General features: G+C 37.1%; 1 protein-coding gene across 6 annotated transcripts in view; it reads left to right on the top strand.

The window, feature by feature from the left end:
- KATNIP (katanin interacting protein) overlaps positions 1 to 15,828 on the top strand; it is a 252,434-nt gene that overhangs the window by 179,861 nt on the left and 56,745 nt on the right. For 5 of the 6 annotated variants that reach the window (XM_074282774.1, XM_074282775.1, XM_074282778.1 and 2 more), the window contains 3 exons: positions 1,454 to 1,550; positions 5,566 to 5,781; positions 10,094 to 10,231. In XM_074282774.1, the coding sequence (XP_074138875.1) occupies positions 1,454 to 1,550; positions 5,566 to 5,781; positions 10,094 to 10,231 (451 nt within the window). The remainder of the gene's footprint in view (positions 1 to 1,453; positions 1,551 to 5,565; positions 5,782 to 10,093; positions 10,232 to 15,828) is intronic. The other variant, XM_074282777.1, reaches the window with a different exon arrangement.

Raw genomic sequence — 15,828 nt, 5'->3', positions numbered from 1 at the left:
TTTGTTCCTGAACCAGTCTAAACCAGAGAACTGCTTTCAAATCCTGGCTCTGATATTTAACTACTGTGTGTAATAGCAGGGCAAATTTTCTCATCTTCCTGACCTTCCGTTTTCTCATTTTAAAAGTAGGAATAATAAGAATGATAATGTTGGAGTCAAAAGTTCTGAATTTGGGTTCAATTGATTTTGGTTCAACTTTAACCTTTACTACTTCTTATCTGTGTGACCCTAATCAAGGAAAGGCCACAATTCCTCCTCTATAAAATGAAGAATAAGACCTTTTTGTGCAACAAGAGAACTGTACAGTTCTGCACACATATATTGTATCTAAGATATACTATAACAATTTTAATATGTATAAGACTGCCTGCCATCTAGGGGAGGGATGGAAGAAGAGAAGGGAAAAGTCGGAAAAGAAGTGAGTGCAAGGGACAATGTTGTAAAAATTACCCAGGCATATGTTCTGTCAATAAAAAATTATAATTTTTTTTTTAATGAAGAATTAGACTAGGTGAACACTAAAATCCCTTCTACTTCTAAGTCTATAATACTGTAATATACTTCATAAGGCTGTCTTGAAGAAAATACTACTTTACTTTGTAAACCTCAAAGTGCTATAGGAACAGGAGTTACTGTTATAAAAATGATTTTATCAACCATATGTGGGGTTTCCCCCCTTCCCATTGGGTCACAATTATAATGTGCCATCAATGTCATCCCAAATAATATTGGGTGGCCCACTAGGTGGCATGGTAGATAGAGCACCAGCCCTAGAATTGGGAACATCTGAGTTCAAATATGGCCTCAGATACTTACTTAGCTGTCTGATCCTGGGCAAGTCACTTAAGCCTTTTTGCCTCAGTTTACTCATTTGCAAATTGAACTGGCAAAGGAAATGGCAAACCATTTTAGTCAGACACAGATGAACAACAATCCCAGTATTAGTGGGCTTCTGAGCAAAGAATCTATGTTACTAAAATTTTCTCCTTGAGCAGTCATTGGAAAACAAACCAAAAAGGGGCAGCCAGATGGTACAGTGGATAGAGTACTGGCTCTGCAGTCGGGAAGATCTGGAGTCAGGAGCAAATCTGGCCTCAGATAACTCCTAGCTGTATGACTCTGAGCAAGTCATTTAACCCTAATTGCTTCAGAAAAAACAATCACTGGCTGCAGTCAGCATCTGAGGGATATTTTATAATAAGGTACATGATTTCTTGGATTGGCTTAATTAGTGCATATTGGAGGCAGGAATTATCCATGTATATTTTCTTCAGACTGCTTTCTGGAAAACACTCCCTTCCCCCAAAATTATACTCTAGTTTTTTATTGGTTTTATTTCTTTCTCATCTATCCTATTTCTTCAGGACACAAGATGAAAGCATTGCTAGTAGTTATGATCTATTTGTATATCAGTTGCTATTACATATTTCCTGAAAATTCAATCACATTTTAGGCAACAGAAGAAGCTTCTGAAAGTCCTTCAGGCAATTGAAAATGACCCTGCCCATCTCAGTCGTGTAGGACCTGAGGAACCTGTATTGGACCCTGAGGTAGGAAAACGTACTTTCCTTAACCTTTGACAAATGTTTAGTAAGAAACTCCAGTTTATAAAGAGGCAATATCATACAGTAAGAGGACTAGATCTGGAGTCCAATTATTTATTATCTCTTAGGATTTATGACTGAAAGAATTCTTAGCAATCAAACCCCAATTTTATAGGTGAAGATCTCTTTAAGATCAGTTTTGCTTTCTGTAAAATGGTGATAATAATACTTTCATGATCCACTTCAGATACCAAGTGAGGTAGTGCTTATAAAACAATCGCATCTATATAAATGCCCTTTATAAGCGACACAATAAGGAAGCTTTTTTCTGGTGTGTAAGTTAAGAAGCAAAGGCATTCAGAGTTAGGAAGGAAAAACAAAGACTAAATCCTAAAAGGTCTGTCTAATGTCATATCTTACAACTCCTTACTTTGCACAAGTCTTCCCTGACCCAATTTGTGCCAATTTGTGATCAGTTGTCATGAACTGCTTAATTATACAATATTAAGTCATACCCCAAAAGTCAAATAAGAAGACTCTTATTTTAAAAACCTGGTCAAGACTTTAAAAAAAAAACAAAAACACCTTTATGGCATAACTTTGACTGTTCCCTTTTAGCTAGTGTAAACACTGGTAAAGAAGCATAAGTGTCAGAAACAATAGCAGAGTTGCTGTATGACAGTGACGCTTTCCTAGCTAATAGGCCTCTCAGCTTCTACATTTAGAAAATAAATAGAAAGACTTTCCTAATTGTATATTATATTGGGTGTGATCCAGAATAGCTGGTCTGCAAGGCATTCTGCTTCCATCTGGCATCTTTCAAACTGCCAACTCCCAACCCTGTTTTTTAGCGCCTCTTCAGCCAGTCATCTGGCCCTGGTAAAGGGCATGAACAGATCTGGTTCCCCTTGGGACCCTCTCACAAGGTAGGTCAGTGTTGCTTGCTTCAGCTTGCAACTAGAGAAACCCTGGCAAAGAGAGAAAAGGTTGTCTGGTTAGAACTATGTAAGTCACTCATATTAGAGAGACAAAGTCTGTGTTTTGCCTGGTGACTAAATAAAAAGACCTGATTTGCCAACATTATGGAAGATCTGACCTCCTACCCCCTTTGGTGTGGAAAGAAAACAAGAGCTACTCCAAACATCTCTTCTAGTTCCAACTTTAGCACCAACTGTGTGACTTTGCCTAAACCACATCTCTTCTGTGGGCCTCAGTTTCTTCATTTGTATGATTAGTTCACATGAATATCCTAGTGTTGTGCAGATCCACATTATTAACTTTAAAAAAAGGTAATGAACAGTTGTTGTTCATTTCCTCAGCTCCCTGTTCACAAAACCATTACAGAGTGCCAGATCTCATTTACAGAGGGCACATGGAAAGTTCTCTTTTATGAGTGATTGATCTATGGAGACAGGTGCCATATTCCAGGCCACAGAAGGGGTATTTGAAGGCCATTTTGTGATTTTATTGTATGTCTATGACTTTCACAGAGATTTGCAAACAGCTATGGTTATGTCAATAAGGTCATTAACACTTTATACCATATTTTTACATAACAAAAACTTGCTTTAATATTGTCTGGTCCGTGACCTAAAACAAAAGCAATCAATTTATTAGCAAACATTGCACTAAGGCAGCTAAAAGATACAGTTGATTGCTAGCTTTGGCCTCAGACAGTTTTACTAGTTATATGACCCTAGGCTAGTCATTTAATCTCTATTAAATGAGGATAATAATAACACCTATCTTTCAAGGATTGTAGTTGAGGATCAAAATAAGAAATAATTGTTAAATGTTTAACAGAGAACCTAGCACTTAGAAAGTGCTGTTACTATTTATTAAGCACTTATCAAATACCAAACACTGTGTTAAGTACTAAACTTATGAAGATAAAAGTGAAAATCTCTGTCCTCAAATAGCTACATTCTAAATGGGCCAAATGAGTATAAGAAAATGCTTTCTCCTTCATTCATGTAAGTAACATGGTATATTCAAGACACATGATGGGTAGACAAAAGATAACCTCGGAAGGGAAGTCACAAGCATCCGGTGAGATCAGGAAAGGACTTATGCAGAAGGAAGACTGAGACTGGCACTATTGAGAAAGAAAAAAGAATATCCTTGAGGTCAGTGGTAAATTTTGATAGAATAAACCTTAAAAATTGAGAGGCTACCCATTGAGAAGGGCTTAGGGAAACTAAAAATGACAGCTCTCCTGTTTCTGCTCTGGGACCAATGAGATTGGGATAGAAGGTATTTTGAGAAGAAATGCAAGCAGAATCATTCATTTCAAACCAGATCTCCATGAGGACCAGAGAATGAAAGCATCATGAGAGGAAGAGGTCTAAAATGAAGGAGGAAAATTTATTAATTTTAGTGTGAATGTTCCAGAAGGCATAAAGAAAGAAGCAGGCAGATCTAAGATTGCGGTGGATGACAGAAGCGCAAGTGCCAGGAGTGGGAAGGGGAGGACCCTTCAGCAGGCAAGGATTTAGTGTCCTTTTCTTTCCTTTCAACTTCTCCCCATTGCGGGGGGAGAATATATATATATATATATATATATATATATATATATATATATGTATATATGTATATATATATGTATGTGTGTGTGTGTGTGACCTGTCTCCATAGATCAATCACTCATAAATATGTGTGTGTGTGTATATATATATATATATATATATATATATATGTGTGTGTATATATATACACACACACACACACACACATTGGCCATATACAACAATGTCTGTCTAATTCTGTATCTTTGGCCCATGACCTCTTTGCCAGGAATTGAATTTCATGTTTCATCCTTGATACTCTGGAACCATAGTTGGAATCAAGGTGGGGTCATTGTATTGATAAAGAAATTGGGAAAATCAAGAAGTTTGGGAGTTGGTGAAAGAATCTAGGCAGACTATTATTGTAGTTCAATTGTTTTGTTTGTATCGGATTCTTTGTGACCCTATTTGAAGTTTTCTTTTCCAAGACACTGGAGAGGTTTGCCATTTCCTTCACCAGTTTATTTTACAGATGAGGAAACTGAGACAAACAGAGTTAAGGGACTTGTCCAGGGTCACACAGCTGGTAAGTGTCTGAGGCTAGATTTGAACTCAGGAAAGTCTTCCTGACTTCAGTCCCAGCATTTTATCCACTGTGCTACTTAGCTGCCTTCACAGACAAGATTATCAATGGATAATCAGAACTTTGCTGATACATGCATTTGAGTAGAATGTTCAAGCATTCTAGTCTGAGCATTGATCATCATAGGAGTAGAAGGGACATTGGAGTTAATTTCGTGCAATTTCATTTGACAAATGTGGAAATGGAGGCCCATAGAAATTAAATGACTTGCTCACAATCACTTGGCTAGTGATTTGCAGCTCTGGGGCTAAACCCCAAGTAATCTGACTCTAAATTCAGTAGGTTTTTTTTCTCCCATTATCTAGTAGCAGCAATAATTACCTCAAGCTTTGGATACCTTTCTAGTATCACTAAGAATACTGACAAACTAATGAGCTCTATAACAATGTCTCACCTCCTCTTGTGTTTCTGTAGAAGTAGTTAATTACATTAAACAGGATATCCATATACCAAAGAAGAGAGAGTAAGACAAAGAGATAGAGATGGAGAAGGGGTGGGAAGTGGGGCAATTAGATGGCACTTTAATATTTAATAGCTATGTGACCCTAGACTAGTCATTGAGCCCCAATGGCCTTGCCAAAAATAAATAACAACTCAAGCAATCCTCAAGAGAAAAGTTATATTCCCCAAAGCATTCATTAATAAAATAGGGAGAAAAGAATAATAAACTTAATTGAGAGAGAGAGAGAGCATGCCATTCCCCTCTGCTATAGAAATATGAAGGTAGTAAAACAAATGGGATAAATCTTTTTTGATATGTGATTGGCAGAAATGATGATAAATAAAGCCAGTGAAAAAGAGAAACACATGTCCCTTTAGAGCCTAACATTCATGCTGTATTTTTATTAGTTGTCTTTTTTTTTTTTTTTTTAAGGATACATTGAGAACCAAAGTAGAAGAGATCAAAGATGCCATTTATGTGACCATGGAAATCCTGTCTAACTGGGGAAATGAGGTCTGTGTGGGCCTGACAGAAGTTGAATTCTTTGACCTTAATGATGAAAAGGTGTTTGTGTCACCTCACGATGTGGATATTCGAAATACTGACAAACCTGGAGACTTGAGCTGCCTTGTCAATAGAAACATAACTGTAAGTTTGTGCTTATTTTTTCTCTTTTATGTCCTTAATGTATTTGACACTTTTTCTCAGAGATGCTTAAAGCTAAGTAGTCTTTAATTCTCCCCAAAACTACTGTAGAAATGCAAGATATAACATCCAAACATATTCTCTGTCAGATACCCCGATCCAGAGATCCCTGGGTCATATTTATGGGCCCTTGGACTTTTTAAGAGCTGTTGAGGATTTATCATCTCAAAGGGTCAATGAAGCATAAGGACCTATTAAAATTTTTTTTAATGTGACTTTTTTTTTCAATTAACAAGCAATAATTTTCTCCCTTTGTTACTTCTGTCATTTTAAAAATAGGATATTAAAGCAAAATAGTTTCTTGCACTGATCATATGATAAAAGTAGTTCTTAAGGAAAATTGATGAGAGGTGTCAGGTGACAGAGTAGAGAAACAGGGACCCCAGCAAGGAGTTGATTGCAATAATCCAGGCATAAGGCATGATCACTTTGGGGGAATGTATTTCCTTGTTACAAGGAATGGTTTATTTGCAAGGGTTTGGCATTAGAGGACATGATTCTGCTGGTTTCAAAGTTTTTTTTCTTTAAATAAAAAAAAAAAAGTCTAGGTTATGAGGTAAAAAGGGCTTGGACCAGAGAGATGGCCCTCTTGTGGGAAGTAGAACCAAGAGAAACAACAGAATGATGATAGGATTATAGATTGAGAATTAGAGGTGACCCCAAAATTCACAGAGTTCAATCCCCTCATATTATACTTTGAGGAAACTGATGTTCAGAAAGGTTCAATGATTTACTCAGAATCACACAGCTACAGGGACAGGGAAGGAATGCAAGGAAGCATTGTAGAGATAAGGCTGATAACCGACCAGAGGGTTGCATCTAAGAATTACCCGTGGTTCAAGTTCAGCGGGAGAGAGGTATATGTGCTCTCAAAGGTTAATACAATGCTTAGTGTAATTTCCATGGACAATCCTTTTGACTTTATCATTAAAGTAAAAGCATGAATCAGATTTGCAAATGATATATTGATTAGGGGTGTCTAATATTTCAGCTGAAATAGAATTCAAAGCAGCAAAACTTAGAAAAATGTTGCTCACACTACATAGAATTCCCAATCCCTCTATTTTTGTCCACCTGCATTTCTGATTTCCTTCACAGGTTATGTGTACATTTTTCAAAGTCTGATTCTTGTACAACAAAATACATATATTGTATTTAACTTATGCTTTAACATATTTAACATGTATTGGTCAACCTGCCATCTGGGGGAGGGGATGGGGGCAAGAAGGAGAAAAATTGGAACAAAAGGTTTGGCAATTGTCAATGCTGAAAAATTACCCATGCATATATCTTGTAAATAAAAAGCTATAATAAAAAAAAAGAAAAAAAAAAAGGAAAATGATGTTCATTCAGAGAACCAACAGCACAGATATAGGACATGTAGAAAGAAATGCACACTACCTTCCAGCCATAGCTAATATATTCAGATGCATTGACAAAGATATATCAGTGCTGTGATCTGTTCAATCTGCTTGGCACTGGCTAGCCTGGTTTTTGGCCTCATATTCTGAAACCTAGTAAAAATATAGAAGGAAGTGATTCAAAGAATAAAAAGAGTTGAGTAATTTGTAAGCTGGGGGAGGAACCTTTTGACAAACAACTTAATAACAATCTTTTAAAAATAGACACAGAAACTATAAGAATACAAAAGTCATCTTTCCCCCCAATAGGCCAAAGGAGAGAAAATGGCAGCCAAAGCCTGTGGTTTAGCATAGTTGTCTCCAAAAAAATGAGTCGACTTCAGTCTACTAATGAAGACTGTGGAAACAAAAATTATCCCTGAAGTAAGTGCACATGTATTAGTAGAAATATTATTAGATTCAGAGTCAGAAAGGGCACTTGGTATTCTTGTCCTGACTGCCATTTTATTGCTCTGAGCCTCAATTTCCTTTTCTGTTCAGTAAGTGGGTGAGATTAAAACTTCTTTACATTATTTTTCTTTCTGTGATTCTAAGTCCTTGGAAAATAAGCTAAATAACTATTCACCTCAAATGGCTTAATTAAGTATCCATCTGCCTAGAAGATGTGACCTTTTAAGTTACTCTCTAGCACTATGATTCCAATCTATAAAACCATAACCTTTGCTTCTGAAACTTAGTTTGGCTCACTATCTTACACACCATTGGTTCTAATAGCTTCAACATTTTGGAAACATGATACATAGACATAAGCATCACAGGAGTAATAAAAAGAGCCATTGGATTCGATGTGGACCAATCTTTTGATTATTATGCCTTTTCCTGTGGTAGCCTAAAACTGTGAAATATTACCATGTGACCACAGTAGGAATTTCTGTCTGAGATTTCTTGGCATTACTATTGTGACATAAGGCATCTGTCTTCACCCTGGGTTCAGGATTTAAATCTCTAAGTCCACACTGAGAGTAGACTAAATGCCTTCTACTGTTTTGGCACTAAGTCTTCCTGTTAGCCAGTACCATTGACTTCACACACAAACTTGACAGCTCCAGATTCCAGCCCTGGGCCTGGTCCACTAGAACATGCTGCTTTTCAGATATATTTGTACCAAGTATTTCTGGAAGAGAAGTATAAGTCAGAGAGATAAAAGGTTCCAAAGACAGAATATTGAGGGGAGAGTAGAAGGGAGAGACTGGTACAGTAAAGATGCTCCACAGGGCAACTGGGCACTTGTCCAGTGTCCTATAGAGTAATTTGTGGTTTTTTACACTTTTGTAAGGAAGGAGCTATCCCTAGAAATTAACCTACTGTTATGGTATTATGGAAACATTTCAGGCCTTGTTTTTACAGGTAATTCAACCCCTGATATCATGACTTAACTAGGCTTTTATCTTTAAAACACTAAATTTGTGGGAACTAAATCTCAAAGGTCTTAATTGTTAATAATTAGTTGGTTGTACATAGCTTAGTATTCTTTGACTCTTTACATTATTGTTATTGCTGATTCCTTTTAGTTCTTCATCATTTGCAAGACCAAGGGCTTGTTTCAGGGTTGGGATTCATTCAATTTCCATTTGTCAAATATCCATAACAGCCCATTTCAGAATTAAAATTTTAGAACTAGGGATGAGCCACTGTTTCCACTCTCATCCCTCCACTGGTTTTTAGTACCTTGTATATTTCATCCAAATTCCCAGAATATAAGAAGTTCATGTGTGGCTTATGGAACTTGCCCAAATTAGTCATAAGCCCTCAAAACTGTCTCTTTCTCTCTCTCTTGTAAAAACAATTTTCTCTCTCATCTGAAAGGCACCATTGTCACAAGTAAGAAACCATCTTTGTTCTCAGTGGCAGCTGGAGTCCCAGGCATCCAAATTCCTGGGGTCCTGAAGAGGTCCAGATGCTGCCATTCACTTCTTTCACAAGACTTGGGCAAGTACTGGGCCCAATTTCAATGACAAGGAAAGCCCAGTTGAGACATGCTGGAGTACAGGATGTTCCTCTTCTTAAATAAAACTGAAGTTCTCAAGGAGTACAGTGCCAAGTGTATAGTGGAGCTGTGGACAAATAAGAATTGATGATGATGAAATTAATGATGATGTTAATGATGATAATGATGATGATGAAAATAATCTTTTGAAGACTATAGAATGGAAATTTAAATGAAGTTGTCAAATACTTTTTGAGAAAAGTTTCCATATGTCTGTAGATTTTCAGGATTTTTTCTTTATCGTCCAAAACAAATGTTATCAACGGTATGAAGTATTGCTGATGCAAATTTATTCAGAAGAACAATTTAGATTTGTTTGCAAATGGTACATAGCATAGAGGTCTAGTGAGAGTCATTGGGAGGTGAGACATTCTGCAGAGTGAAGACCTATAAAATAAAAGAAATAGATTCCAAGATATAATGTACTAATCTCATCCTAAGAAAGGGTTGAACAAATCATTACATTTTTTTTAACTTTATAAGGCTTAAAGAATCTTTAAAAGTCTTCATGTGTCAGTTGAACAGTAATCTTTTTCTCATTCCTTTCCCTCCCCCATTTTCCCTGGGCTGCACAAAGCTGATTAAGTTGATTAAAATAGACCAAATGGTGACCCTGCCTTCACAATTCATCATGGATGGCAAATCAGAGGGGAAGGAGCTGACTTCCTGCTAGATACTAGGGTCAGGAGCCTACAGCTATATATAGAGAAGAGGTGGCACAGGAGCCAGCTTCTATGATGGCTCATGCCCTCTGCTCTTTTTAATTAGACAAATAATTAATCATAGACATTTACTTTGCAGAAAAGGAAAGATGTACTCATGGCTTTCTTTGTTCGTTGGTTTTCAGAGTACTAAAGAGCTCTCTTTGTGGACCTGTCCTTTCCATCCTCCAGTTCAGCTTTTCTTTATCATCCGCAATACTAGACAATCTTATGAATTTGGCATCTCCAAAATCAAGCTTTGGAATTACTGGACAACTCAGGGTGTAAGTAATAATTCAGTTCCTTTCTGTATACTCAGTAGATAAACATAACCCATTACTCAGATGTTGGCCGGATTCTTGAAGCTATTAAACAGGTATAAAGAAGCATCTCCTTATCTAACCTGACAGTAGTGGAAGAGAGGAGGGTATGTCAAATAGATTGTGTTACATTTGTCCTTGTGTGCCAGTGTCCTCATATTTTGGAGTTGGGTTTTACTGTTATAAAAATATCCTTTTCCGGGGCATGAAAAGAATATTCAAGTGTTCTCATAGAGAGTCAAAATAAGATGCTACAGAGTGTCTTTTTTATCTTAGACTATGATAAGATTCCTGTTGCTAGAAGAATGTTTACATAAGAGTACCATGGCTTCATTAGCTACTTTCTGGTAAAACAAATACTTCACTGCTTCAAATTTTGTTCTTCAGACGTGGTACACATTGTATACTATAGGACATCTTATGTTATTGCATACAAATATCTTTACATTATAGAACCCCATTTGTCTGGTCCATCAGTGCCGGTGCAGAACTCGTTATGAAATAGGTTACTGTCTCAATATTGCAAGGACTGAGTGAAAGAGGATTTTATGTACTGGATTACAGGGGAAGATTAGCTTCATTCTTTATGTCTCATTCTTTTTTCTGTCCAGCAATGTCAAGACTGGAGAGGTAGTCTCAAGTATAGGGTTCTGCACTAGAGTTTTGTGTCATTGCATGTATTTCCAGAGACATTTCTTGCAAATATTAAACATTTGGGTAGTATTTTTAAGATATAAAATCGAATCTGGAGGATTTGAGCTCCCTGACAAGGGCTACTGCTTATGAAATAATAACCCATCTGTTTTCAGAATTTACTGGGGGAAGAAAAATGCAAACAAATGCTACTAGAGGTTAATTTGGTTTGATATTTTCAGTATCAAGATATTATTGCAAAATTTTCAATAAAAGAAACAAGAGTTTATTGAAAATGTAGCATTGTAGAATATGAACCTTGTTAATACAATGTTTTATCAATTTAAAATACAGCAAAGAAAAATTAAATTTGGATAGCTGATTTAGCCTGCTTAGAATGTGATAAAATCAGTAATGGAAAAAGTGAGAATCAATTCTTATTTTAAGATATGCTGCTGTTTTGAGCAGGCCTTGGTTTTTTTTTTTTTTTTTTTTTTTTACTTTGTAGTCTAATATTTCTTTCCTATTTTAAATTTTACCCAGTACTCCTCATTAGTGGATGACTACTCAAAAGCCCATTTTCAGTTTGTTTTTTTTTTTAAGTAACTTTGAAAATAACCATTTATTTTTTGTGGTAGAAAGTGTTATGTAGATATGGAATTTATATGCATTATTGGAAACTTGTCGTATTTCTCTAATGTAGCAGAGAGGCCTTGTAGACATAGCTATGAATGTAGAGAAGCTGGACATATCTTTAAATGTGTCTTAACCATGAGAGCACTAACCTGGAAGTAGATGGAAAAAGTCAACAGTAGGTTTGACCCGAAGCAGAAAGAAGGAATTGACTCTGGAAGGTGGCACTACAAATCATTGTGGTTCTGCAGGTACAATGATAGTAGCACACTGAACTAGCTGGGCCCAGGTGTTCCTGCAGTGGTTTGAGTACAGCTCCATGAAGCATAGGGACATGAATGCTGGAGAATGCTGCTAGCTCCTTGAGGACAGGGAATGTTTGTTTTGTCTTTGTATTTCTAGTGTCTGGCACAGTGATGAGAATATCTAGGTCCAAATGTATGTTATGTGTGGAGTATTAAAGGAGGACCAGTACCTCTGGTGTGAGGGCTTGCAAAACCCTTTTCAGGGCTGCTCAACTTCTTTTGGTATCCACCTGATTCACCCAACTTTCACCCATGGCTCCAGGAAGCCATGTTAAACTCTCTCATCAGAGAGGATAACCAGGTTGGGGTCTCAAACATGCCGGTGAGTTGGGGGGCATTTATCCCAAGCATGTGAAGACTTCCCCTAGCAGAATAGGCAGGTGAGAACAATTTGTATCATGAGACAGCTGAAGCAGGTGCTGAGGAATCCTTAGAGCTTGGTGAGATATTGAAGACCCAAAGTCATCCACTGCATCCTGGACCATTGTAGCCATCTTGACTTTTGTTCTGCCACTGGATGCTTCTCAGGAAGAGAGAGGCCGACAACTTTGTGCAACTTTGCTTCATTTAAATCCATCTCACACACAAATCAAAACATCACCCATATTGTCATTGATACTCTAACAACAAAGAACAAAAAATAACCCAATATATATTGCTTCCTCACTGAAGTCTAACAGTACCTTTAGTCTAACCTAACTGATCCTGTATCCTGCTATCTTCAATGGCTTTTCCAAACTTTGTCTTCTCTCCTCAAACATTTCACAATACTTCTTCTCCCAACCCTCTCTGCTTAGGTCCTGGCTTCAAGCTTTACTGAAAAAAATCAAAGCCATTCACTCTCTTTTCTCTCCTGCACCTCTATTGACAATCCCACCTCCTCATTTCAAATCCCCACCCTCTGCCCTCATCTCCACTGATGAAGATGTAGCCCTTTTTCCCCCAAGGCTAATGCCTCCACATGTACTCTTCTCTAAAAGATTACCCTCAATATCGCCTTCTCTCTCTCTTCAAATTCTCAATTTCTTCCTATTTACAGATCCCTTCTCTGCTGCCTTCAAACATGTCCAAGTCTTCCCAACCTTAAACAATTCTCTTTATATTCTATCATCCCTAATAGCCATCATTCTATATCTTCCTTTCTTAGCCAAATTCCCCCCAAAAGTTGTTTATACCAGGTTCTTATTTTTTTCTTCTCATTCTCTTCTGAACTCTGATGAAGCCTTTGACTTCATCACTCAACTGAAATTACTCTCCCCACAGTTACCAACAATCTTTTAAATGTAAAATTTAATATCTTCTTAGTTCTCATCTTCCTTGACCTCTCTGCTATAGTATTCACTCTACTCTAGGTTTTCATGACACTGTTCTCTATTTCTCTTTCTCTCTTTTTGTTTCTCTCTACTTTTTTGATCTTGCTTTAGTCTCCCATATTGGATTATAATCCATACCAAGTCCATTAATTGTGGGTCTCCTCCTGCCCAGGGACAGTTTCTCTCTAAATTCACTTGATAATTATCAACTCCCAAGGGTTCAGTTATAATCTCTATTCTTATTACTTTCAGATATCCAAATATGTGTAATCACTCCTCGTCTCTCTCGATTTACTGCCTTTTAGAAATTTCAGATTGGATTCCTATGGGCACTTCAAACTCAAAATGCTATATAAAAACCAGCTCATTCACTTCCCATCCCAAACCACTCTTCTCCTGAACTTCCATACTACTGTCCAGTAGACACTATTTTTTTGGTCACCAAGGTACATAAGCTCCAGGTCATCCTCCATAAAACCCATTTCACCCACATAACCAGTCTTCTGGAATATCTTGTCATTCTTTTTTATATCAGCTTTCACAAATATTCCCCTCTGCATTACTCATACAGTTAATCCTAGTTCAGTTCATCTTTCTCCTGGACTATTGCCAATATCTCCCAATTGGTTTCCCTGGTTTATCTTCCCTCTCTCACCTATTCTCAACAAAGCTGCCAAAGTGATTTTTCCTAAAGTGCAGGTGTGACCATGAAACCTAGCTTCATGATGAATTTCAGGGGGGCAATCCCTGTGATGTATAGGATTAAATATAGATTCTTCTGTTTGGCATTTGACTTTCTCCTTAATCTCCAAGATGTCTATACATATTTGTGTCCACTGCCATATAAAGATGATTATTTCTTAGAGTGTTCTGAAGCAGTGATAGTGAGCTCCTTAAGAATGAAATCATTTGATGAAATAAAATGAAATGGAAGACATCCATCTATAGCTAATTTAGGTGAAACTTGAAGCCATAGCCAGCTTCATGTTGCAAGACTTAAAAACATGTGTGAACCCACAAGAAATTGGATACTGTAAATTATGTGAGCCCTATGTAGAACTAAAATCCTCTCTATTATCCTTCTATTGAACCCTTCAGCAAATTGGGTCTCAGTGGTTGTTCTTCAAACTTCTTTCCAATGCCAGCGTCAGTTTAGACTTCTTTTCCATTTACTGCATCCCATTTCCAGTCCCACTTTGCAGTAATGATCATATTTTGCTTCTTGGTCTGCAAGACTTCAACCTATGCCCTGGAAATCTCTCAACTATAGCTTACAATAGATCCTTTTCGGGGAAAGAACAGTAGAGTTTTGTATTGTATGGCATGTTTATTTCACTCTTTGAGTTAACACTCTTGTAACTTTGCTTGGAACTTTGGGACAACATCTGTGCAGAAAAGAAGACTCAGAAGGGACATTATACCTGCTTTCAAATATGTGAAAGGCTGTCATGGATGAGAGAGTTTAGAGTTGTTCTGTTTAAACTATAGGGCAAAGCTAGGAATGCTCAGTGTAAGTAGCAAAGAGGAAGATATAGACTTGATGATAGGAAAATCTTTTTAAAAAATTCAGCTGTTCTAAGAGGGAAGGACTCCCATAGGAAATAGTTGGCTCCTCTTCACCAGACATCTTTAAACTAAATCTTGATGATGTAAGAAGATTCTTCTATCCTCAGCCCTTCCTTCTGCCTTCACTTAGTGTTCTCAATGACTTCTGATTATCTCCTCAATACCAGTGATTATCAGATCTTCTGCATTCCTAATCTCCACTATTCTATGACCAATTGCCTATTGTTGTCCTAAACTGAGAGTCTTATAGCCATCTTAAACTTAACATGTACAAAACTCAACATGTATAAAACCTGAATTCATTATCTTTCTCCAAGAACCCTTTCCTTTTTCTAACTTCCCTATTACTAGTGAGGACGTCACCACCCAAACCCATAATCTAGCTATGATCTTTGGCTCCTCACTTCTCTCACCTCACATTTTCAGTCTATTGCCAGGGCATATTAATTTTATCTTACACAATTTTTTGCATGTACACCTTGTTTTCCCTCGGACACTGCTACCATCCTGGAGCGGGCTCTTAACTCTAGAGTACTATAATAGTCTGATAGTTGGTTTGTTAGTCACAAATCTCTCCCATTCCTATCTATCAACCACTCAGTTGCTAAAGTGATCTTTTTAAAGCCAACTTCTGACTCTCTGTCCCTTCCCCTCCTCCTATTTAAACTCCAGTGGATTCCTTCAGGATGAAATAATCTTGGATAAAATTCTCTCTTTGTCTTTTCAAACTCTTCCTAGCCTGTTTCCCTACCCGTTTGCATGTTATATTTCCTGTTAGACTATGAGCTCCTTAAGAGCCAAGACTTTTTTTTTTTTTTGGTCTTTCTTTGTATTCCCAGCACTTAGCACAGGGCTTAGAACATAGTAGGTGCTTACTAAATGTTTCTTGACTGACTAATATAAGGCACTTGCCTTTAATATTTCTATAGAAGTGATTATAGTGCTAGAACAATACATCCAAGTTGACCTTGAATAGCATTGCAAGAGGTAGATAGAAGGAGATCATATCCTTTTGTTGAATTTCTCTGAAGATGATTTGGACTCAATCTATAGCTCTTCATTTCAGTTTTTCATTCAGTATTTCTTCTTTGATAATGTTCTATTTTACATT

The sequence above is a fragment of the Sminthopsis crassicaudata genome, chromosome 1 (assembly GCF_048593235.1).
Source record: "Sminthopsis crassicaudata isolate SCR6 chromosome 1, ASM4859323v1, whole genome shotgun sequence".
Taxonomy (NCBI): Eukaryota; Metazoa; Chordata; class Mammalia; order Dasyuromorphia; family Dasyuridae; genus Sminthopsis; species Sminthopsis crassicaudata.
The sequence above is the reverse complement of the archived record's forward strand: the minus strand, read 5'-3'. Positions and strand labels throughout refer to the sequence as shown.